Source organism: Pteropus vampyrus, unplaced genomic scaffold (assembly GCF_000151845.1).
Source record: "Pteropus vampyrus isolate Shadow unplaced genomic scaffold, Pvam_2.0 Scaffold125, whole genome shotgun sequence".
Classification (NCBI taxonomy): Eukaryota; Metazoa; Chordata; class Mammalia; order Chiroptera; family Pteropodidae; genus Pteropus; species Pteropus vampyrus.
In genome coordinates, this window is record NW_011888906.1 from 556,595 (window position 1) to 579,465 (window position 22,871).

The window sequence follows — 22,871 nt, forward strand, 5'->3', positions numbered from 1 at the left end:
CGCACGGTGACGCGTTGCTCCTCCCTCCGGTATTCCTGGTTTCGGCCGAGCGAGCTGAGCCGGGCTGTTTGGCCAAGTGCGGGCAGTTGCAGCGTGCCACCGAACCAGACTGTTGAACCTGTCACTGCCGCCCCAGGCGCCGTTACCCAGCACCCCAGACCTCGACTCCTTTCGGCTCGGCCCGCGCGCCCCAGGCCCTGCTCGGGCGGCGCGACGGGAGGATGAGCGGCGGGCGGCGGAAGGAGGAGCCGTCACAGCCGCAGCTGGCCAACGGGGCCCTCAAAGTCTCTGTCTGGAGCAAGGTGCTGCGGAGCGACGCGGCCTGGGAGGACAAGGTACGGTGGGATCTGGCGAGGTCGCAAGTTCGAGGAGCCGGCTGGGATTCGGGGGCAGATGGACATACCCGAGCCTGTCCCCGTCCTGGTGCGGCCGAGTATCTTTGGTGGTGGGGCAGGTAGCCTAAGGGTGTTAGAGCGAACTTGGCAGGCCCAGGCCTGACAGCCGGGCTCAGGGCTCACAGCAGAGTGGTCTAAGGGTCAGGCCGCCGGAGTCACGCGAGAAGCAGCGTGGAGAGGGCAGAGGATATGTCACCCGCGGGTAGGGCGTGTTTCTGAACAGTGAGAGAGAGCTGAATTTGATTTGACCTCCAGTAGGATCGTCAGTGATTTAACTTCTCTAAGATGACACAGTCGTTAGCACGAACTGTAACGGTAACAGACATTTGAATGTTTTCTATATCAGGTGTTCTCCGTGCAATACTTTACTTTTCAGAACAACTTCTAAGTGGGGGTACCGTGGTGCATTAAAAGGTTTAGCACAGAGATGAGCTGCCAGTGCTTTATTGTTGAATGAGAAGTTCCGAATACTTTAAATGTGAAAGTTGAGAGGGGTGACTGAGACCACCTTCTGTGTGTGTGTGTGTGTGAGAGAGAGAGAGAGAGACAGACAGACAGACAGACAGACAGACACAGACACAGACACAGACACAGAGACACAGACACCACCAAATATTTGTGAGGAATGGTTGGGGCTTCCAGATTACCATCACGAACAGCTTAATTTCATTTGGTCTGAAAAGAATATTATGTTTGCAATCTTTTCTTTGGTTTTTTTTTTTTTTTTTTCCTGTACTAGTAAAATGGGTTTTCCTTCCTGGAGTTCCACTAAGGGGGGATGGTAGGTACTTCCTGAAGGTGCCCCAGCCCTGCCCAGCTCCTGCAAAACCTTTCTGATCTGCTGTGTCATTTCTTTTTTTCCTTATATAAGGACTAGTTTCTGCAATCTAGGGCAGCTCAGAAACCTGAGTCTACTGTGTCCTTGTATGTGAAATAGATATACTGGCACCTGCCTCCAGCACTTTTATTTCTAATCTTTTCTCTCCTTTGTCACTTACTCAAAGTTCAGTTTTCAGGAAGAGGGTGCTGAGTAGGTTGACTGTCAGCCTTTCTGTCTGAGGTTAGTCTGTTTAGGTCTCCCCGGGTCAGATAAGAGTTATCAGTGGCCATTAGCACACACCTACTATCACAGCCATTTCATTATAGCCATTTCATTTTTGTCGCTTCTCAAAAAAGGTAAGTGATTTTTTAAAATTTCTTATTTAGAGCACAGCCCTTAGAAGTCATCACTCAAGATATCTAAATGTTGTTGTTGTTGTTGTTGTTGTTGTTTTAACCACATTTTACTATAAAAAGTGTAAATGCAAAAGCCACATACTATTGCTTTTGGAGGGGAAAGTCCCTGGAAGATGTGTTCAGCAGGGAGCTTTTCTGTTCCTCACCTATTACTAGAGGCTCTCCTGTGGCACCCACTCTAGATAATGCATACTGTCTCTTTTTTCCTACAGGATGAATTTTTAGATGTGATCTATTGGTTCCGACAGATCATCGCTGTGGTCCTAGGTGTCATTTGGGGAGTGTTACCATTGCGAGGTTTTTTGGGAATAGCAGGGTAAGTCTTGGGTATTTTGCATTTTCATGATATCATCTCTTTTCAAACTGAGATTTTGTTTCCCTTTTATGCTACATTGGAAGATTGTGTGTGTGTGTGTGTGTGTGTGTGGGTGTGTGCGCGCGCGCGCGCGCACGCGCGCGTGTGTGTGTAATGACTAAAGCAAAAAGGTGGCCTCATGATGGCACTCCTGGGTTTGATGTAGCACTCCTAGGTTCAGCAAGCCCAGGAGTATCTTAGGCCAGGAATGTTAACTTCCTGAAGGCTGGGCCAGTCCATTCGTTCATGGGTCCAAAGTGGTCTCAGGCAAGAAGCTGCCAAATGCCTGTCGTTGGCAGGGATCATCTAGTTCTAGCCTGACCTTTGTATAGAAGTTTGGAAAGTGGAGGAGCTATTGTACTTGATGACCAGTTGTGTCTGCCACTATGCTGAATGTGCCGAATCTTGGTTTTTCAGAAGTTGTTTCAGGTCTCTGCATTTTAAAGGCAGTGAAAAAGGAGAAGGTTGGGCCCCCCTACGTTTACTGTGCTCCTGTGCCCAGTGTAAACAGTTAACACCAGCCCCTGGTCATGGCTCAGCTTAACAAGCCACTGAAAGTGGGTCCACATGCCCACCAGATTGAATTAAAAAGATGTGTGGGGGTTATCTTAAGATAGGAATTGTGGGCAAGCTATGGTGGAAGCCTATGATGTTTTATCTTTTCATGCAGGAAATACAAACTGTCACACCTACCATGGGAAATCACATTGATTTCTTTTTAGGGGTGATCACATCTCTTATTCCATCACCCTAGGGTTAAAAGAGTGAAATAGATATCAAACTCATTTGAGTTGCTTGTTTTCTCAGAAGATATCTTATAAGAAATATATCTCTCCTAACCAAAAAGGTTTTTGATTTATGATAGCAAAGCATTTGTACAAGGAAGCCAGTAAGGGTTCATCCTCTGCCTAACTTTGGCAGAGTGGACACTTGATGAGAGATGGTTGAAGGTGATGAGACAGAGGACCTGGGGCTCATGGAGGTCTTCCTAGGTTGGAGGTGGTATATAGATAATATTTTTAGAATGTTGGTCACCCATTTGAACTTACTATGAGAGAAAAGGCAGACAAGAGGAAACTATCAGAGATAGGGTTAAGGCATTCTAAGGGCAAGAGGGAGTTTTTCATCTTCTAAGGCCACTTGTCTAGAAGATAACACGGTTCAGAGCCCCCTGCACCTATCATGTCTTAGAGGATTCTTCAGGAGTTCTCTGAAGCCACCCAATCTGGAATAATATAGCAAGGACTAGAGCTAGTCTAGTTTCCTTCTCACTGTGGTAAATGAGTTAAGCTGCCCAAACAGACCTGTCTTTAAAAAAACAAACAAACAAACAAAACTTTATGGAAAGGTCTGGATTCAAATTCCAGCTCTGCCACTTTCAGACTACATAATTTTGGGCTCACCTCTCTGAGACTCAGTTTCTTCATCATTAAAATGAGGACAATAAAAATGTCTTTTTCATAAAATTGATGTATGAATTAAATGAGATAATGCCAGTAAATTGTTAAATGTAGTGCTCAGTACATCGTAAGTGGTTCACTGCAATTATTATATGATTAGCTTTACCAAGAGTGGTAAAATATGGCTATTGAAAAAAAACAGGAAGTGAGGTATTCGGGGGTGAATTTGCCTTGGAGTGTCTCACCCAGAGTCTTAGCGCTGCTTTCTCAGCACTCCTTCCTGGGGTTCAGTCCCACACTGTCTTGCCAGAGCCCAAACTCAAATCCCTTCCCTCCTTTGGTTGGCACCTTTTCCCCTGCTCTGGGAAAGGGCCCAAGGACATTGATTTTTCCACACACCTCTCCCCTCCATCTGTCTGACCCAGCTTCCTGGACTTGAGGGCAAAACTGCTCTGGTGCTCCATTCTGGTGACCCTCTCTTCCCCTGCCTTAGCTGCCCTCTGCCTCAACCCCAGCTTGGCTTCATTTCTGGTATGGCCACCAGTTAGAGCCCATCAAGGTAAAACCATTTCCTTGGGTCTCATAATTTTCCTGAGAACTGAGTGATGGCTCTGTTCTGTCTGCTGAGGTTTTGCATTATCAGAAGGGCCCTGTCCATTCCTTTCTGCCTGTCTCTGTCATAGAGCTTGGCACATGATCAGTTGGTTCTCAGTGAATGATTCCCATTGACACTTGAAAGCCGGGCCATACATAACTGTTGTGTAGCTTTCCAGCCCTGAGGTCAGAATATGTTAAGATATCCCTATTTTTGTTAAAATTCTGACAGGAGTTTTTAGGATAGAATTTTTAAAAACCCATTTGAGAGTCAGTCTTCCTCAACTCCCAGACTAGCATATTCATTTGTCTACACATTTGTGTGTAGTTCTGTCCCTCATTTACAATGTAGAAATTATGCTTATCCTTAAAGCTCCGTTTGAGCCCTTCCAGTCCTTTCTGGACCTGTCCCTCTTGACCACCAAACATTTAAATGCCTTTGTTTCTGTGACTTGACTTTCTACTTAGTGTGTAACCCTTATAAGGCAGGGTTATGTCAGCCCTTTTCTTTCTCACTGACATTTCCTTATCACACCTTTCCCTTGTATTTCCCTGTCTCATCTCACTAAGCAGTCACTCTTACAGCCAGAAACTCTCTGTGATTCACAAGTCATTCTCCAGCCCCCACTTAGTAGTTGTCTCCCAGAGTGACATTTCAAAGTATCATTAGTAGTCTCTCTCTAGAGCCACTAACTCAGTCTGTCCAAAATGAAACTCTTGTCAAAGAGAGGTAACTAGATTGTCCAGGTCCCAAGACTTCTGGCAGAAAATAAGATATGGCCACAGCATGGCCAAGCTAAGGGACTCTTTCATGTAGAATCCAAGAAAAACTATCTGTTCTTCCTGGCTCCCTGCTTCTGTTACTGGAACCATTGTACTCCCAGGCTCTTAGGCTGGAAGCCTTTGGGGCCTTTTCCTTCCCCATTCAGCCATTGTTTTCATCCCTGTCCTCAAACTTTATTTGTGCTCGTTTCCTGAAACAGTACAGGTCTAAACCAGTCTCCCAGCTATGGGAGACTTCTATTCAGGAGAAAGCCTACACTCTCACTACTTACAAACTAGACTTTCTCAAGTGTGCACAGTTAACTCACCCCTACACTGCTCAGACAGCCACAGGTCTGCCCCCCACCTTTATAGACTAATTTACACTTCTCAGCATCATTGAACTGCCCTGCCCTACACCAGCCCACACTTGATCCATTAGGAAGAGCCAGTTCTCTTTGCATTTTTCCACCTCAGCCTTCAGAAGGTATATGACCGAAGACATGCAGTCCCCCATTAGATATTGTAACTGGAAAGATCTAAAGTCTTGATCACTTTATGAAAGTTACTTTTTCATAATGATGGTACCAAGAGATCAGTAGAGCTGGGTAATACATTACTGCTCACTGCATTCTAATTCTTGCATCAGTTAAATAACACATAATGGGGGCCAAAGACCGTCCTGAAGGTACTCACAAACCTCTGGTTTCAATTCTACTCTCACTGCTGATTTTAGCCCCTATTAGATGGCAAGCTGGGGGCAGGAACTGTCATTTTCACCTTTGCATCAAGTGCAGTAGCAGACAGTAGACATCCAGAAATTCCATTAAGAATTATGCAGGGGCTGCTTTAGTATGCCCTTGCTTGCTCAAGTAGGCCATGCAGCAACAGCTTAACATATGCTTGTCCCATGGCCACTCCCCACCTCATCTGGAGCTACCTGGAGACCCATGTCAGATACTAGTCCTATTTGGGGTGGCTCAGCAGCCAAAGGGGCTTGGAGAATTTACATCTGCTTTTTAGTTTATTTTTGCTTTGGCTGGGCAACTAAAAAAGAGTTGTTTCTTCTTTAAATCTCTAGTTCAGCCAGCTCCTTTGAGGGCCTAAGCATTTTCATGTATTATTTCATTTGCTTCCATAATAGAAACAATTAACTTTGCAACAGTGAGTACCTTGATAGAGCTGGACTGTGGTGTAAGGAGTGCTGAGTCTTCTAAGCTTACAGTTTATGTTTGGTGCTTGTCTTCCCCTACTCCAGATTCTGCCTGATCAATGCAGGGGTCCTGTACCTCTACTTCAGCAACTACCTACAGATAGATGAGGAGGAATATGGCGGCACATGGGAGCTCACAAAAGAAGGGTTTATGACATCTTTTGCCTTGTTCATGGTATGTGTAACTAAAAGTTTTACAGCAAGTATTATCATTTCATTTTACAGCATGTATTGAGTCACTCAAGGGGAGCCTACTGATTGAGCTACAGTCATTTGGGCACCATTTTTCAAAAGGCTCCTGAGGTTAGAGAGCATGTCTACTACTCTTGAGTACATTGTCCCAAACGATATGGTGTGATATACTCTATAGTTTCCCTCTGCTGTGCACATCTAGGGCCTATTGTCAGCTCCTACATCTGATTCTCAATTCCGGCTGCATATTAGAAACAACTGGGAAACATTTAAAAATATTCATAACATTATTCATAATAGTCAAAAAGTACAGTCATCACCTGATGAATGGGTAAGTAAAATGTCATATATCCGTACAGAATATTATTTGACAGGAAAAGGAATGAAGAAGTACTGATATGTGCTACAATATGGATGAACCTTGAAAACATTATGCTAAGTACAAGTATCCAGACAAAAGACCACATGTTGTGTGATTCCATTTTTGTGAAATGTCCAGAATAGGAAAATTCATACATACAGAAAGTTAGATTAGTGGCTGCCAGTGGCTGTGGGGGATGGAAAAGGGGAAATAACTGATAATAATAACAGATTTTCTTTTGAGGGTGATGAAAATATTCCAGAATCAGTTAATAGTGATATTTGCACACCACTGTGAATATACTAAAAACCTCTAAATTACATACTTTATGGAACATAAATTATATATCAAAGTTTTTTTAAAACTTACAGACCCTAGCCCAAACCAATACAATAAAAACCTCCGGGAGGTGGCACCTGGGCATCTACACATATAGTTTTTAAGGTCCTAGGAGATGCAATAGGCAACCAGTTTTGAGAATCTGCTGTATTTGATATGGCACTGACAGAGTGTGATGGTGGTTTTGTTTTCACATTTGTTGTTGATCCGAACACCTAGCAATACAGTCTGCTTCACCCGTATTGTCTCCACATCCATAACACCACCCCGTGGATTGGCAGTGGAGGCTTGTCTGGGGTCCCTGCGGGAGCACAGGTGGGCGGTCCTGGGCTCTGTTAGAGACAGCTTCGTTTCTGTGAAATTTAGGTCCCCAAGCAAGTTATGCATTGGATAGTCCCTGGGAAGCCCACTGTGCACACATCTTATCTGACCCTGTTTTGTGGACTAGGGGCCTACGTTGACCAGGTGACCTATGAACATCGCTTGTCTCCTCTCTAGGTCATCTGGATCATATTTTACACTGCCATCCACTATGACTGATGGCGTATTGGTCCCTGTCCGGTCCAAAGGACCCTCTTAGTTACAGCACAGAAACATGATTATAGGGGTACCCCCAGCCACATGGAACCTGGAAGACCATGTTTCCTGGACCGAGAATCAGTGTGTTGGGCGTCAGAGTTTTCTGCAAGAGTTGTGACCTGAAACTTTTTAAAGAACCATCCATCTTTTGGGGAAGGATTTCTGAATTGTCCATCACCAACCATTTCTTCTTGGATACCATCGTGAAACACCTGTTTGCCGATTGGAGCTGTTGTTTAAGTTGAGGCACCTCTGGATCCAGATGAAACATTAAATTGTCTTCCTCACTTCTCCATCAGGTGTACAGTTTTTAAACTATCAATGGCAATTCAAGTCTTCTGAAAACAGTATGGCAGTATGTGTGTGGTCCATAACACAGTACAAGCAGCATCTAATAAGTTTCCATTGTGGAATATTTTCAGATACTTGAATAAATCAGATCTTTAATTGACAACCTGTTGGTGATACCTGGTAAAGCCTTTCCCACCTCCCTCTAGCCTGAGAACCTAGTAGGAACACTAGAGTGGGTGCCCTCCCATCTCCATCCCTCTTCCCCTTTCTCTCCCTGCTCCCTTAGCACCTCCAGCCAGGCCTCTTTTCCCTTATGGGTTTAGGCTGTGGCCTTGGCTTTGTGGATGAGGGTTTACCACTTTCTGATGCCTTGGTGCTCCTTCCCAGCACTGAGAGCCTCACATGACTGACCTTCCTGCAGTGTGCCTAGCTCAAAAGGTGTCATTTCACATTTGGCCACAAGATGGCAAGGCCACTGTAGCCGGTAAGGTTTGGCCAGGTCCAAATGATAAGCCACAAAATGAAATAGAGATCTGAAAGCTACCACTGTCCAGAGAAGGAGCTTGATGGGGACATTTGAGGGCCTAGACTGTCCAAAGTCCTTCTCTTTGTTCTGGTGCCGGTGGGGAGGTGGCGGGGCTGGACAGCCCAGGTTCTGCTGCTGTGGTGAGCCATCCATCTCCTCTAGACCACAGTCCTACGTTCTAAGGTATGGTCTTATTCCGAGTGAAGCTCGTACATTTTCTTTAAAGGATTTTTTTTCTCTTTGATGCCAGTGGTTTTTTCCACCTTGTGGGTGGGGCTGGTTGGCAGTGTTGCGGGGGAGGCGGTGTTTGAATGGGACTCAGCTGGCAGAGGAGAGAGTGCTGAGAATCCCAAACTCAGGCACTGACTATATCAGACCCCAGAGAAAGGTTAGTCTCTCTTGGGGGCCCTGGCCCTGCTCTCAGTTGGTCTGTACTTAAACTAGAGGTTGCAAGTTGGGTCATGACACTGGGGCTGAGATGAAGGAGCAGAGGATATGGGTGGGACCCTGAATGTGCTCTGGGCCCCTGCCCTCCCCTCAGTGTACGCCTTGCCTTGGGGGTGCTCAGGCTGAGATGAGTTGGGGTTCTAGGTGCTGCAGCCTTGGTTCCCCTTTTGGCCTCTGCTTGGAGCTTTGATATCATCCAAGGAAACATCATCAGTTAGGGTAATGTAGGAGGTGAGGGCTTCCCGGATCCCCTCGCTGAGGAGAGATGCCTCTCCTATGGCAGATGCTTCAGAGAACAAGAGGGAGCTATGGAGAGGGGAAAAGGGCTTGGTCAAGGAGCTTTGCCCTCCCTGCACGTACCTATTCAAGTTTTAAAACCTATTCAAGTCAGTCCTGCTGAAAACTCACAGTGTCTCCCCATTCCCTGTCAGATCAAACCCCAGCTTGACTTCACTCAGGACTGGTGTGCTCTCTGTTCAGTCCCACCTTGTCTGACCTTACTTCCATCCTGGCCACCTTGGTGTCCAGGCACGCCCGATGTCCAAGCCTGCTTTCTTCCCTGCTGGTACCCACTACATACCTGCTGAGCCTGGGCTGGCCTCTACGAACTCAATCAGTGCTCACTGCCCCGCCCCCTGCTCCCCCCGCTCCCCAGTCCCCAGTGTCCCTCAAGGTGACAGGCTCATTCTGGGTTGTGGATTCCCAGGAGTGAGTCCTAATTCTCTTTTGTTCCGCCTTCATGTTCTAGGGGTCCCCTCACCTGTCCAGCTCTTTCCAATTGAGTGGTGTTTGCTGCACAGTCACAGGTAGAGGTATGTTGTTGCCAGGGACTGGGCCAGCTCTCTGCACGACACAGGGCTTCTTGAGGAGGCAGCAGATGTCATCCGCCAGCTCTGAGGAAGAGACCTGGACCCTTGACATGGCTGACTCTAGCCTCCCCCAAAATTCCCTCACCCCAAAAGATTTACACACTTGGCAGTTGTGGGCATGGTCTGAAAAGAGTGACAGGGCACGAGCCCCAAGCTGTTGGTCTTCTGGAAGCCAGGATGCAATCAGAGGTCATTCTGGGCTAGATTTCGGGAGACTTAAGTTACTATGATTTTGGGTAAGTTGATGGACCTCTTTGAGCCCAGTTTCTGGCTAGGAAAGCGCTAGGAAGAAGAAAGGTAAAGAATGCTCGATCTCTGCTGTACTGTCAGGATCTACTGTCTAAACAACCCCCCAGAAAACCCCTGATCAGTTTTCCCATTTCCCTTTCTTCCCCTTGACATTGTGCCCTAGTAACTATATCCGCCAGTGCTTGTTACTGGACAGGTACCAGGAAATGCTAAGAATCAACTAAATTACACAACAGCAACAGCTCTGGTCCTTGTTCTTTTGCAGAGAACTGTGCCGTGGGCTTTGACTCAGAACTACAGTGGTAGGCAAGTTACTGGCCTGTGCTTGCACGAGAGGTCTGTGTGGCTCTGTCAGGGCATGGGGTGAAGACAGGGCCCCTGGTCCCAGAGAATGGCATGAAGATAGGGGAGGCCCCTCTTCTATCTGTCTGGATATTCTTCGTAGGTTAAGTGTCTTTAGGGCACACTGTCTGCCCACCAGATCCCACAGCCCAGTCTACTCATGGAGGCAGGGAAAGGCCATACCAGAGTAATGGTCCACCAGGGCCTGGAGTGAGGAGAAAGTAAGGCGTGGCGAGATGTACAGCCAGCCATTGTCAAGGCACTGGATCCTGTAGTGTCTGATCCGGTCCCAGGATGCAGGGCGGCTGAGGCGGACTGACAAGGAGTAACAGCCTAAGGAGAAAAGGGTCCAAGGTGGGATGGAAGAAGAGATGAGGGAGGTGGCCACAGAATGGCCCAGACAGAAGGGAAGTGGACAGGGGAGGACAAAGACTTGATCTCTTGTTCATAAATGACAAATCATAATACACGGGCCTCCGGTAATTTTCAGCAGACGAGGATGAATATGAGAGCCCTTGATAACTGTGAAGTGGGATTCATTTCTTAAGTCAATGCTTCATCAAAGCCAAATGGGAAGAGGGTGCTTAGTGAAATAATAGTAATAATCTATTATTACTCTCATCTAATGATCTAAAGCTATCTGTAGCTTTCATTTATTGAGTGCGTACTATGTGCTTTATATGATTATCTAATTCTCATAACCACCCTATGAGGCAGGTATAATTATCCCCATTTTACAGATGAGAAAACAATGTCACAGAGAACCTGGAAGAAGAGGCAGTTGACCCTGTCACTTAAACCTTTTCCTGTGGAATGCCAACAAAAGGCAGGAATCAATCCCAAACCACAGGCACTGCTCAGTTTTAGGAAGCATTTATTTTGAGGACATGATCTAAACATCCCCAATTAAATGGCAGAGATGTTCAAACTGGATTTTAAAAAGTGAGATCCAACTACATGGTAAACACACTTTCTATATAAAACATAGGCTAAAAGTTAAAAAAAAAATGTATTATGCAAACAGTAATCACAGGAAAGCTGGAGTGGTTATATTGATATCAGACAAAGTAAAATTCAAGACCAAGAATTCTACCAGAGATATGAGAGATATATCAAGAAGAAATAAAAATCCTGAATTTGTATGTACCCAATTATAGATTTAAAATATATGAAGCATAATTATAATTGGAGATTTCAACATTCCTCTCTCAGTATTTGATAGGACAAAATCAATAGGAATAGAAGATTGAACAATACAATCAACCAATTTTACTTAACATAGAACACGGTGCTTACCAATAACAAGCAAAGCATAGTGTGAGAAGCTGAGGTCAGTCTGAGGTTTTTCCCAGTATATAAAATATGTAAGGAGCCCCCTGTTGGCAAATGGCGCTAGACTCTAATTATTCATAAAATCTGGGCCCTCAGTTGATCATTAGGAGTTCATTTCAACAGATATATTTTTTCTAAGGATTCAAATCAAATGAATCTTCCTTCCAAGGGTCTGCACCAATCTTAGAAGGAAAAATTCAGTCTTCAATCCCTGGATTATTTCCAAGTATTGGGGGATTGTCCAGATTCTTTTGTTATTATAATTTATAATTAATTCTGTTGTGGTCAGAGAATGTACCTTTTATGATTTCAATCTTTTAAAATTTGTTATGGCTCAGTCTATAGTCTTATCTCAAATATTCCATGTGAACTTGAAAGACACAAATTACCAAAACTGACATAAGAAATAGAAATTTTGAATAGTCCTATATCTGTTACAGAAATTGAATTCATAACTTTCAAACTTCCCACAAAGACGACAGTCCAGTTGGCTTCACTAGTGAATTCTATCAAACATTTAAAGAAGAAATAACACCAATTTTACACAAACTCTTTAAGAAAATAGAAGCAGATGGAATACTTCTGCACCCTTTCTTTTCTTTTTTTTTTTTGTTTCTTTTGTTTTCTCTTTGTTTTTTCTTCCCCACCCATTTTACGAGGCTAGCATTGCCTTCATATAAAAACCAGACAAAAACATTACAAAAAACTATAGACCAATATCCTTCATATACATAAACAAAAAAATCCTTAACAAACTGTTAGCAAATTGAATCTAGCACATATCAAAAGGATAATACATTATGGCCAAATTGGCTTTATCCCAGGAGTACAAGTTTATTTAAAAATTGAACATCAGTGTAATTCACATATTAATAGAATAAAAGAGAGAAACATGATCACCTAGAGAAATATGAAAAAATTGTTGGACATCTTTGTGGGGACTATTCTGCCTACCACAGGTACATCCTCTCAACCTGTCATAGAGTGTCTGTGAAAAATCTGTATGAAACATCATACTTAATGGGAAAGACTGAATTTTTCCTTCTAAGATTGGTGTAGACCCTGAGAAGGAAGATTCATTTGATTTGAATCCTTAGAAAAAATATATCTGTTGAAATGAACTCCTAATGATCAACTGAGGGCCCAGATTTTATGAATAATTAGAGTCTAGCGCCATTTGCCAACAGGGGGCTCCTTACATATTTTATATACTGGGAAAAACCTCAGACTAACCTCGGCTTCTCACACTATGTTCTGCTTCTCACACTATGTTCTGCTTGTTTAGGATGAGTCAACCACTGTAGGGGAGCTCTGGTTTTGTCTTTTGACCAAATGGATTGAGACCTGCCCCATCCAATCAGAACTGCATAATTGAATCCTCATTTGCATCTGTACCGACCAATCAAAACTGTATAAATTTGGAAACCTCATTTGCATGAGATTGGATCAATTGGGAACCTTCTCTATAAAAGGCAGCCTCCCTTTTGTCTTGGTAGACCATACTTTCAGTTTCTACTGGAGCCTGTGTTTCCCAGTTTGTAAATAGTTTCACCTGAATAAAGTCTTTTCCGCACCTCTGGAAATTTTTGTGGACATTGGAAACAAAGCAAAAATGTTCTCACCAGTTCACTTTTTGTACTAGAGGTCTTAGCTACTGTAATAAGGCAAGAAAAATAAAAGGTATATGGATTGAATAATAAGTAGTTAAACTGTATTTATAGATAATGTGATCATATATGTAGAAAATCCTAAGGAATCTACAAAAAAACTGCCGGAATGAATAGGTGAGCTTAGCAAGACTATAGGATACAATATACTTTGAGAAGTCTGGAGTAGGGTCCCAGCTTCCTTTTCCTTGTTCTCTACCTGGTTCTGGAAGACTTTTGACTACTGTACCTTTAAGAAGATCTGGATCTGCGCTGTGACCCTGATAAAGCTCTGTGGTTGGAAAAGGGCTAAATATCTGAAAATAGGTACCAGAGGCCAACCAACCCAGCTAAACTAAGTGACCAAGTTCCTACATCCTCTGCATGATTCTTGAGCCACCCCACCCTGGCCACTGTCACCACAGTTACTAGAACCAAGAAGGGTAGCTATACCGAGGATGTGGTTGATAGGCTCAGGGATAATAAACAAGCTCTGTCAAACCCATGTGGGGCTGTCAACCCCATTGTGGGGACAAGTCACCTACCACAGCCATCTGCGACTGGCCTATGTGCCTGGTATCCTGCTGTTCCTTCTCACTGCATGCTCTAGCCATTCCCAAATACCTACTGCTCTTTCTCAGTTCCAGGACATCTCCCTTTTAACTCAGACTCCCTGCGTTCAAATTGCACACAGACCATGTACCATAACACCCCTGATGCCCCATGCTCACTAGATGTGTCTTTAAAGCACGTTATTTGACCTCTCAGATCTGTTTCCTCATCTGTAAAGAGGATAATAATTGTCCCAGTCTAACCAAATGATGATGAGGATTCAGATGGTGAAGCAGGTAAACCATTTAGCAGTGTCTGGCATGTAGCAAGCACCCAATAACCCGTATTAGGCCCCTGGGTCCTTAGTTCATGCTGTTCCTTTTATATGGAACACTGTTCCACCAGAGTAACCCCCAGCCTTCAGTGCTGCTCAGACAACTCCTCCAGAACACCTACACTGCTTGGGAGAAGACTCAGCTCTAGGTTTGCCCAGGTATAGTGCTTTTGTGGTGCCAAGGGTCCTGCCATGGTCTGTCCCTCAACCCTACCCTTTACCCTCCCACACACATACACATACACCACAGTGAGCGTCTCGAGGGATGTCTCTGATTTATCCTCCCACCATCTTCCCATCTCAGAAAACAGCAGCACTGTTCATCCATTACTAAGCTCCTAACCCTGGAGTCAGCCCTGACTCCTACCATTCTCTCACACCTCACATCCAGCCCAACAAAAAGCCTACTGACCATATTCAGAACATATCCAGAATCTGACCACTTCTCACCCTGACGGAGCCTGCAACAACTTCCTATGTGGCTTCCCACTTCTACCTTACTTCCTGCCAAATCTTCACAGCAGTCGAGGTATCGGGTCATGTCACTTCCCTACTCAGAACCCTCCCTGTCACACTTAAATCCAAAGTCTTCACCCTGGAAAAGCTCCATCAGGCTTAGCCACTGTTACATCTTGGCCTGTAGGGACCTCTAGGGTCAGGTACCATGTTTTCCCTGGTGTTCTGATGATGATGCCAGGAGGAGGGGTGGGGTCTACAGTAGTGTGAAGGATCAGATTAGGAGCTGTGTGTGACAGGTGGACTGAGCAGGCCCCTCCTGAACTTCCTCTGCTGAGGTCTCTGAGAAGCTGATAGCCTTGGAGATGCTGCGCCTTGGACCCTCCACTGTGCAGCTTGAGGACAGGAATCACGACTTAGCAGTCCTGACTAAGAGATGCTCCATAAGTGTTTCTCAACTGACAGAAGGGACAGAGATGAGCCCCTGAATGGCAGGAAGCAGGTCTTGCTCATCAATTTTTCTTAGAGTGTCTAACACAGAATAGACACAGAGTACAACAGCAGGCAGGCAAGTGGATGATGATGTTGGGGCTTGGCCTTGGCACTGACATCTGGACCTTGGGCCAAAGAAAAGCTGGTCCTGATATCACTCGCTTAGTCAACAGTTAACTACTGTTATTTATATATGATAACATGCATGCTGTATATGTAAAACACATTGTCTCTTATTACTTAATTCTGGGTTCCCTAGATTGGAAGCGTGTTTTCATACTTAACATAAGAACCATCTGGAGAGCTTGTGAAGGATTTCCAACCTCTGTACCCAGCAGTCCGATTCGGTATGTCTGGGGTGGGGTCCGAGAGTCTGCACTGTCAAGAAGTACCCCCGACATTTCCTGTACATTCAGATCTGAGAACCACTGCTCTAGGACGTCACTCAGGCCCCAAGAGCTGCAGTATCAAACTTTTTTTGACCACAAACCACAGTATGAAATTTTACACTATGACCCAGGATACAAATAAAAGTTTGATGAAACATATTTTCCCCAACCCTTGTGATGCAACCCCAATTTTTTTCTGCTATATTTCACTTCACTCAGATCCACTAAATCAGGATTACAGGGCCCTGGGTTTCGATTCTGGCTGCACATCAGAATCACCTGGCAGGGCGGGGGTGGGGGGGGGGGGGGGGGACAAGGCTTTTACAGAATCTCTGGGGGTGGGTGCAGGCATCAGTGGCTGATAAAGCTCTCCAGATGATTCCAACATGTAGCCAAGGTCTAGAGCGGTTCCTAAAGTGTGGTCCCAGTCATCTACAAACTTTTTGGAGAGGCAAATTCTCAAGCCTTGCCCCAGACCTACCGAGTCAGAACTGCTGGGTGTGGGGCCAGTTCATTGCTCTAAAAGGTGATACTGATGCCCACCCAGATTTGAGACCCACTGGTTTATAACCAATGAATTAAACTGATTCCTTAGCCCTCAGATGAGTCATGGCCTGCAGCCTGACAAACTGTCCAAAAGGAAGCCCCAGATGAGAGATTAGAAGTTAGTACCAAAGAAACCTTTGCTTTTCCTGCATAATTGACAAATCTCTTCCTTCTTTGATATCAAGAGCTGCATTCTAATCTGTCCTGTTGTGATGTTGGCTATGCAGAAGCTCAGAGTCAAATCTAAACTTAATCCCACTAACAATGTCGATCCTTATCTGCTTTCTCTTTTCTCAGCTATTTCCCCTTGTATATGCTCCTTTTTAGAAAGGGGCAGAGTGGCAATGAGTGCTGGTCACTGTGTTCTTGGCATTGAACCAGGCCAGAGAAGGGGTGGAGGTGAAGAGCTGAGCCCGGAGCACTTCCTGTGGCTTTCAAAGCTCACTGGTCTGCAGCACCCCTGCCCGTACTCATCTCCGCTGTGGTTTCCTGTTTGCAGCTACTGTACTCGGACCAGCCCCCGCCTAAGCCTATGAGTGTGTGAGGGTGGGCTGCTGATGCTGCATGGAAAACAGCAGGAGGGGATAGCGAGAAGTCAACTCAGGGAGCTTCCCAAGGAAGGGGAGCAAAGGTAGGACTCACTTGCTGGAGGGGCCCCAGAAGGGAGACTGAGTAGAAAGCAAAGGACTTGACAACCCACCACAGTTGGCTCAAATTAGGGCAAGCACAGGAGTCTGGTCCTCATTCCTGAATATCTCCTCCCCAGTCCACCACTGTGCTTGCAGTTCCACCAATATTGTCACATGTGGGCCTTCCTTGTTTGTCAGAAGTGAGATGAACCCCAGCTGGGTTTAAATCCCAGCTCTTCACTTCTTAGCTGTGTCTCTCCAAGCAAAACATTTCTCTTCCCCAAGCCTCAGTTTCCTCATCTGTTAAATGGGGATAATGGAAGAACAACACCCATAGGGTTGTTTGAAGGCACTGAAAGGGCCAACGCAAACGTGAGTACTGCCATTCCTTCAACGTCCCTCTTTGCCCCTGCTGTAAGGGACTCAGGGCAGCAGCACAGAGGGAGGCAGGAGCATCAGAGACAGACTTCATCAACTTTGTGTTTGGTTTGCAAAGGCCCTGTGCCTGAGGTGAGAGAAGTCCCATATGAATGTGCAATGTGACATATCTCTTCGCATCTTCAGGCCTCTGTTTTCCTATCTGAACAGCAGAGAGAGAAAGATCATGAGATGACTTCTAATGGATTTTTGGCTCTGGCTGGCTGGTGACCCAAAGCACAGAGACCTTGTCAACTTTTTGCCAAGAGATCAGGATCATGTTGTGTCTTGGGGAGGAAAGAATCATAGCCGTCAGGGCAGGGAAATCCTGTGACTATTACTAGTCCCAGTTGACAAGTGTTGGCTGAGCCTGGATCCCTACTGTGGGCCATTCATACCCACTGTTAGAAATGCAGGTTATTGCTCTGTTGCTGATGAGCTCTCATGGCAGCAACACGGTGGTCAGTCAGCTAGACTTGTCTATCTCCAATGTCAGGTACTCCAGCCTTTTGCACTTGGCCTCCGACCTCTACCCTGAAGTCATATCACACTTGGTTCTTGGCATTCAAGGGACAAGCCCAGGGTGGGCCGGAGCTTACCCACCTGTCCTGGTCTGGCTCTCCCGGATGAGGAAGGCCCCTCCAGAGTTTCCAGGCAGCAGCAGCAGTTCCTCAGCTTTCTCCCTGCTCAGGCCCTCATACAGCCACCTAAGGGGAAGAAGCAGAGAGCGACAGGGTTAGCCTGGGAGTGGAAGGGCCAAGACTCTAAAGGAACCCCTCCTCCCTCTCTGGGCCTCAAGTTCTACCTGCACCATGACGAACTGGCCTCTAATCTCCAAGGGGCCCCCCAGGTTTGTCCTCCTGGTCCTGGTTCCAGGGACCTCAGAGAACAACCTCATGGGGTCAACCTCAGTCTTTTCTGCCTGGAGACCTCCCTCTTCCCAAGGGTCCATCCAGGGAGCTACGAGCAGGTTCGGTGATCTCAGCCTCTCTCCTATCACTGTCCAGTCCCCCCAGAAGCCCTATGCTTTCCTCTCGCCTTTCCAAGCCTTCGCCTTTCCAAGAATTGCCTTTTTTTTTCTTTAAATTTTAGTAAATATTTTACTTGAACATTTTAAAGTTTAACTTTGTAGCCAAAGGGTATGCGGGTGAACCTTTATTCGGTGTCACTGAAATCTAACTCTCATTGAAGCTTATTTGTGGATAGAAAGGTTGGAACTCAAATGTTCAAGACATTCTAAAGTTTTAGAAAAAAACCAGCAGGCCTTCAACCTCCACATGTGCCTCCCAAAACACAGCTCTTTCACAGTCCTGCTCCTCGGTGCCTTTCCCTGCTGGGATTTTGATTATGCCGATCCCATGTTTTCCTTCCTCTTTTTACTTAATCCCTCACCTGTATATGTCCCCGAAGGACTTAACTGCAATGGGAAATTTGGCGTAATTTGGCAGGATTTTTTTGGTTTACTAGTGTATCAGCCTCCTAAGTCCCCAGGGTCATGCTCTGTAGTCCCAGCAAAGCCTACGGAAAGTGATTCGATGGAAATGGCTATCTCCTTGTGATTCCGTGAAATTCCAGTCAACACCAGAGTCAGGGTTGAGTTGATTTCAAGTGAATAAATTTGAGAAGCTGTGACTCGCATGACGCCAGCAGCGAACTTAGCCTAGCGTTATAGTAAATAAGTCATTCTATTGACTTATGAAAATTGTCATATGTCTTACCAAAATTGAGGATGTAAATGAAGGAGTCGCAAGGGAAGGGGACTCTTGGAGGTAGTTACTGTTTCCTTGGCTTAAACTAGGTTTCACACTGTGGATGCAAAACCTCCAACCAGTAGGTCCAAGCCATCAAGAAACACATGGCAAGGTGGGCTTTAGCCGGCTTGCAGACTTCTGTGTAAGCTGAGCCTACAAGGTATCCACATGTCACAGGATCCCTGTGTCACTTTCACCAGAGCCAGACACACCGTGAGCCTCAGAACAGGAAGGTCATCCAGGTCATTCAGTTCTCTCAGAACTGAAGAGTGGCTGTCACAGCAGTGTATTTACACAGAGACACATTCCTGATTGTGTTATCAGGTAGATCCCACTGAAAGACAGTTCACTTCCCCTCTCTCCTGGCATAGAATTTGCTCTGGAGTCAGTTTCTTTTGTCACTCACTCTTGGCAAGATGGCTGGTGCTTGGTAAGAGACCCTGTGTCCCGTGTCTGGCCCTCCCTGGGAGGCACCTCTTGGAAGGGCAGGCCCATGATGTGGGGTGCTGCCCCCTTGTTTTCTTGCCTCAGACATTTATGCAGCCTGCCCCCATCTGCAAGTCCCTTTCAGCATTCTCCACCACCACATTCCTGCCCCAGCCCCCTCTTCTGGGCTCCCAAGTCTCACAGGAAGATGTGAGTTAACTATCTGCTCCTCCAGACGGCAGGGCCTGGGTGTGATTCTCCTATCTCCAGCTTTGATCAGCACAGGACTGGGCATAAAGGACTACACAGGAAGGTCTCCTAAGGTGGGGTCTGGGGTGGAAACTCACCCATAGGAGATTTTGGCCACGTGGTTGCTGGGGATGCTGTACTCTCTGCCTGAGACCTCTGACAGCACTGTCCACCAGTCTCCGTCCCTGCAGAGAGAAAGGAGGGAGACCTCTCTCAGAAGGGCCAAAGCCCAGAAACTGCTCTTTTGAGATTCGCAAGGACCCTCCAGGCTGGATCCCACCTGATTCCCAGGTTTCCTTGCACCAGCTAGTCCAGATACCTCTTGGGCAGTAGATGGCATAATTCAGGGCCCCCTGTATGGCTGACCACCCGCGGCTTCTCCCTGCAGGCATGTCAAGCCGCCTGAAATCCCACCATTAGGGCCAAGTGGGAGCTCAGCACCAAAGGCCATCCTCTTTTCTTCTGGAGGGAGGGGCCCCTTCTCCCATCAGTGCATCTTCGGGTACCGGAGGAGAGAGCACAGCACCCTGCCCAGTGCCCTTGGAAGGACTTACTCAGAGATGATGGTCAGTGGCTCCCCCAGTCTCAGTGACCGATCTGGCTGCTCGCCTACTGGGAAACTGCCCAGGGCCACGGCTGTGGCCTTGCTCCTCTCTGGATGGAGGGACAGAGATGGTTACCCACTTGGCCAGCTCTTCCCCAGGGTGAGAGGTCTAGTGGAGTCTGCTCTCCCACCATCATCAACCCTCCGACAGCCACACCAGATTGGTTCCTTCAAGTCTTCCCGGACACACGTGGAGATACCCATGGTGACCCAATCGGAGCTCCAGGGGTCTCTCCTTCTCTGAACTGTCTGAAGCACAGGGCCCGGCCATCCCATGTGCAGGGAAACATCTGATGCCCAAATAAGTAATGCAAGTCTTGTGGAAGGTATCCTCTGACAAATATGGAACCAAGTGGCTGGGAATGACTCCTTCCCCTCCTGGAAGCCCTGGCCTTGCACCCCTAGGAGCTGCTGAGCAGCATGTGCTGTCCCCTTGATTGGCCCCCTTCACCTGGCTGACTCATCTTCATCCTTCACTCCCCAGGTGAAATGCCCCTTCCTTTGGGAAGGCTTCCCTGATGAACCCCTTAGTACACACTCTGGGTCAGAGTCCCTTAGTACACACTGTTGCCACAATCAAACACAATTGTTATTGATTATTGGTTAAGCACCTGTCTCTGGGACTTGACTGTCACTGAGAGCTGGGACTGTGTCTATCTTGTTCATTGCTGTGAACCCTGGTCCTGCACAAGGCCTGGCACAAGAGCCTTAGATTTTGGGTAGATGCAAGGCCGATGGACACAAATAACTCATGGAAGGGGTTGCCAAAAATCCATGCTTCTGCTGGAACAAGAGGTAGACCTACCGAGAGGCCAGTCCTTCCCTGGGAGACCCTGGCAGAGGGGGGACTACAGTTCCCCTCAGGCCTTGCAAGTAGGGAGGCCCCAGGACACCTGCCGGGGGGAGGAGTCATACTCCTCAGCAGCCTGGGCATGACTCAGAACAGCCTTGGGGCCGCTTCCTATGCCTAGATTCAGAGGAAATGAGGTGGAGGTCTGTGTGGTTTCCAGGTCTCTTCCTCCTGGGCCTGCTGGGCCCCAGGCTTTCTGCTCTGATTTAGAGGCTAAAAAGAGGGCAGCTGCCTCCCCAGCAGGAGTCCTAGGCCTTGATACCTGTGGGACTAGGGGAGGCTGATATAAGGGAGATAAGGATATGGGGGCAGGGGCTGAGGAGTGGAAAGGAAGCGTCAGCTATTGCAGGCAAGTGTTCAGATTAGGGACAGCTCCTGGCCAAACACTGATGTGTAGTCATTTGGCTTTGCAGTCTCCTAGTTCTGTTTAAGTGTCTATGTCCTTCCTCCTAAAAGTGCTGCTTGGTTTAGAGTAACCTTGTTATCTGTGATGGTTAATTTTATGTCTCAAAGTGACCAGATATTTGGTCAACTGCCAGTCTAGATGTTGCTGTGAAGGTATTTTTTTAGATGAGATTAACGTTTAAATCAGTAGACTTTAAACAAAACAGATTACCTTCCATGATGGGTGTGGGCCTCTTTCAGTGCAGAGTTTAAGAGAAATGGATTGAGGTCCTATGAGAAAGAGAGAATTCTGCCTCCAGACTCAGCTGTGAGTCTGCAGCATCAATCCTTTCCTGGCTCTCCAGCCGGCAGGCCTGCCTGCCCTGCAGATTTCAGACTTACCAGCCCCCATAATTGCATGAGTCAACTCTTAAAATAAATTCTTAAAATCAATCCTTTGTCTACACACACACACACACACACACACACACACACACACACACACACACACACACACACACACCCTCCCCCCCCATCTTGGTTCTGTGGTTCTGTTTCTTTGGAGAACTCTGACCAATACATTATCAAAACGCCAAATCAGGATGTGATTTGAGAAAGGATTTTTGTGGCTATTTTGGGGAACAAGAAACAAACTAGTTTGACATCAGAATGTCAGAACTTATTTTGATTGTCTCATTGTCCTAAAAAGTAGCATTTTTAGTTAGGACTAGTTTAGGAAATTACAGTTATAGGTTCAGCATGTGCATTGCATGTGCCAATTTTTTCCCAGCTGCTATAGCACTAATTTTGCTTCGAGTATTTCACAGCACCTCTCAGGATAAGAGGCAAGATTCTGGAGCATCAGAATCTAGTAGAACTTCTTGTAATAATGAAAATGTTCTATAATTGTGCTGTTCGATTAATGTGGCCACTGGCTTTGAGCACTTGAAATGTGGCTAGTGTGACTGAGGAGCTGAATATTTAATTTCATTTAAATTAATTTTAGCTTAAATTTAAATAGCTGCATACGACTAGGCTATTGTAATAGACAGTGCAGCCATGGAGAGCTACAGGAGTGGGGTTGGTCTTAGAGTTTCCAGCTCAGTCTCCAAATAAACTGGTTGAGGAGGAGGGAAGCCTTGGGAGACACCTGAAGGACCATCATACCTGGAGGACCATCATGCCTGTCACTGATTAGCAGCTGTCACTCTCACATTTTCTACTTTACCTGGTTGTTTAATGTTACTGCCAAAATGTAAGCTCCACAAGAGCAGGGCCCTGCCTGCATGGTTCACCGGGGAGGGCCTGGGATACAGCAGGCACTCACTGACACTTGAAGTTGTGTTGGAGTGGCTGGTTAAAAAGGCACTGTGCCTGGCTGTCCCAGGCCCCATAGCCTACCTGCTTGCATGGGCACAGGGCCCTGGCCTTGGACAGAGGGGCTTGAGCTTGGGCTTGGCAGGGTTTTCCCTCTGCTGGGCTGACTTCCCATTGTTCCTCAGCAGGATTTGCAGAAGCACCTCATCAAGAGAAATCTGAAAGAGATGCTATGATGGGGAAAGAGCTGTGGTTTAAGGCCTGATCCCCAAACACCTTCCCACCCTGGCTCAGCCCTGCTGACCTCCATGTTGAGGCATACAAATGATCTCCCTCCCATCAGGACC

General features: G+C 46.4%; 2 protein-coding genes and 1 long non-coding RNA gene across 5 annotated transcripts in view; 2 read left to right on the top strand and 1 right to left on the bottom strand.

Moving 5' to 3' along the window:
- Nucleotides 1-8: 8 nt before the first annotated feature.
- CUNH20orf24 (chromosome unknown C20orf24 homolog) lies at nt 9-7,880 on the top strand. The gene is made up of 4 exons (XM_011366572.2): nt 9-335; nt 1,844-1,947; nt 6,001-6,130; nt 7,346-7,880. The coding sequence occupies exons 1-4, from the start codon at nt 222-224 to the stop codon at nt 7,385-7,387; spliced, it is 390 nt and encodes a 129-aa protein (XP_011364874.1). The 5' UTR covers nt 9-221; the 3' UTR covers nt 7,388-7,880.
- The window catches only part of SLA2 (Src like adaptor 2), a 19,887-nt gene continuing 4,857 nt past the window's right edge, over nt 7,842-22,871 (bottom strand). The window contains exons 2-8 of one of the 3 annotated variants that reach the window (XM_011366569.2): nt 22,609-22,742; nt 19,924-20,023; nt 19,468-19,554; nt 17,547-17,650; nt 10,334-10,483; nt 9,451-9,583; nt 7,842-8,996 (exon numbers count right to left, since the gene is read on the bottom strand). In XM_011366569.2, the coding sequence (XP_011364871.1) occupies nt 8,831-8,996; nt 9,451-9,583; nt 10,334-10,483; nt 17,547-17,650; nt 19,468-19,554; nt 19,924-20,023; nt 22,609-22,699 (831 nt within the window). In that variant the 5' untranslated portion in view covers nt 22,700-22,742 and the 3' untranslated portion in view covers nt 7,842-8,830. Of the gene's footprint in view, nt 8,997-9,450; nt 9,584-10,333; nt 10,484-17,546; nt 17,651-19,467; nt 19,555-19,923; nt 20,024-21,439; nt 21,702-22,608; nt 22,837-22,871 lie in introns of those variants that run through there. The other 2 variants (XM_023534440.1, XM_023534441.1) reach the window with 2 other exon arrangements.
- LOC111743944 lies at nt 10,408-15,520 on the top strand. Its single transcript, XR_002781931.1, has 2 exons — nt 10,408-11,092; nt 15,222-15,520. It is a non-coding gene; the product is annotated as an uncharacterized LOC111743944 (long non-coding RNA).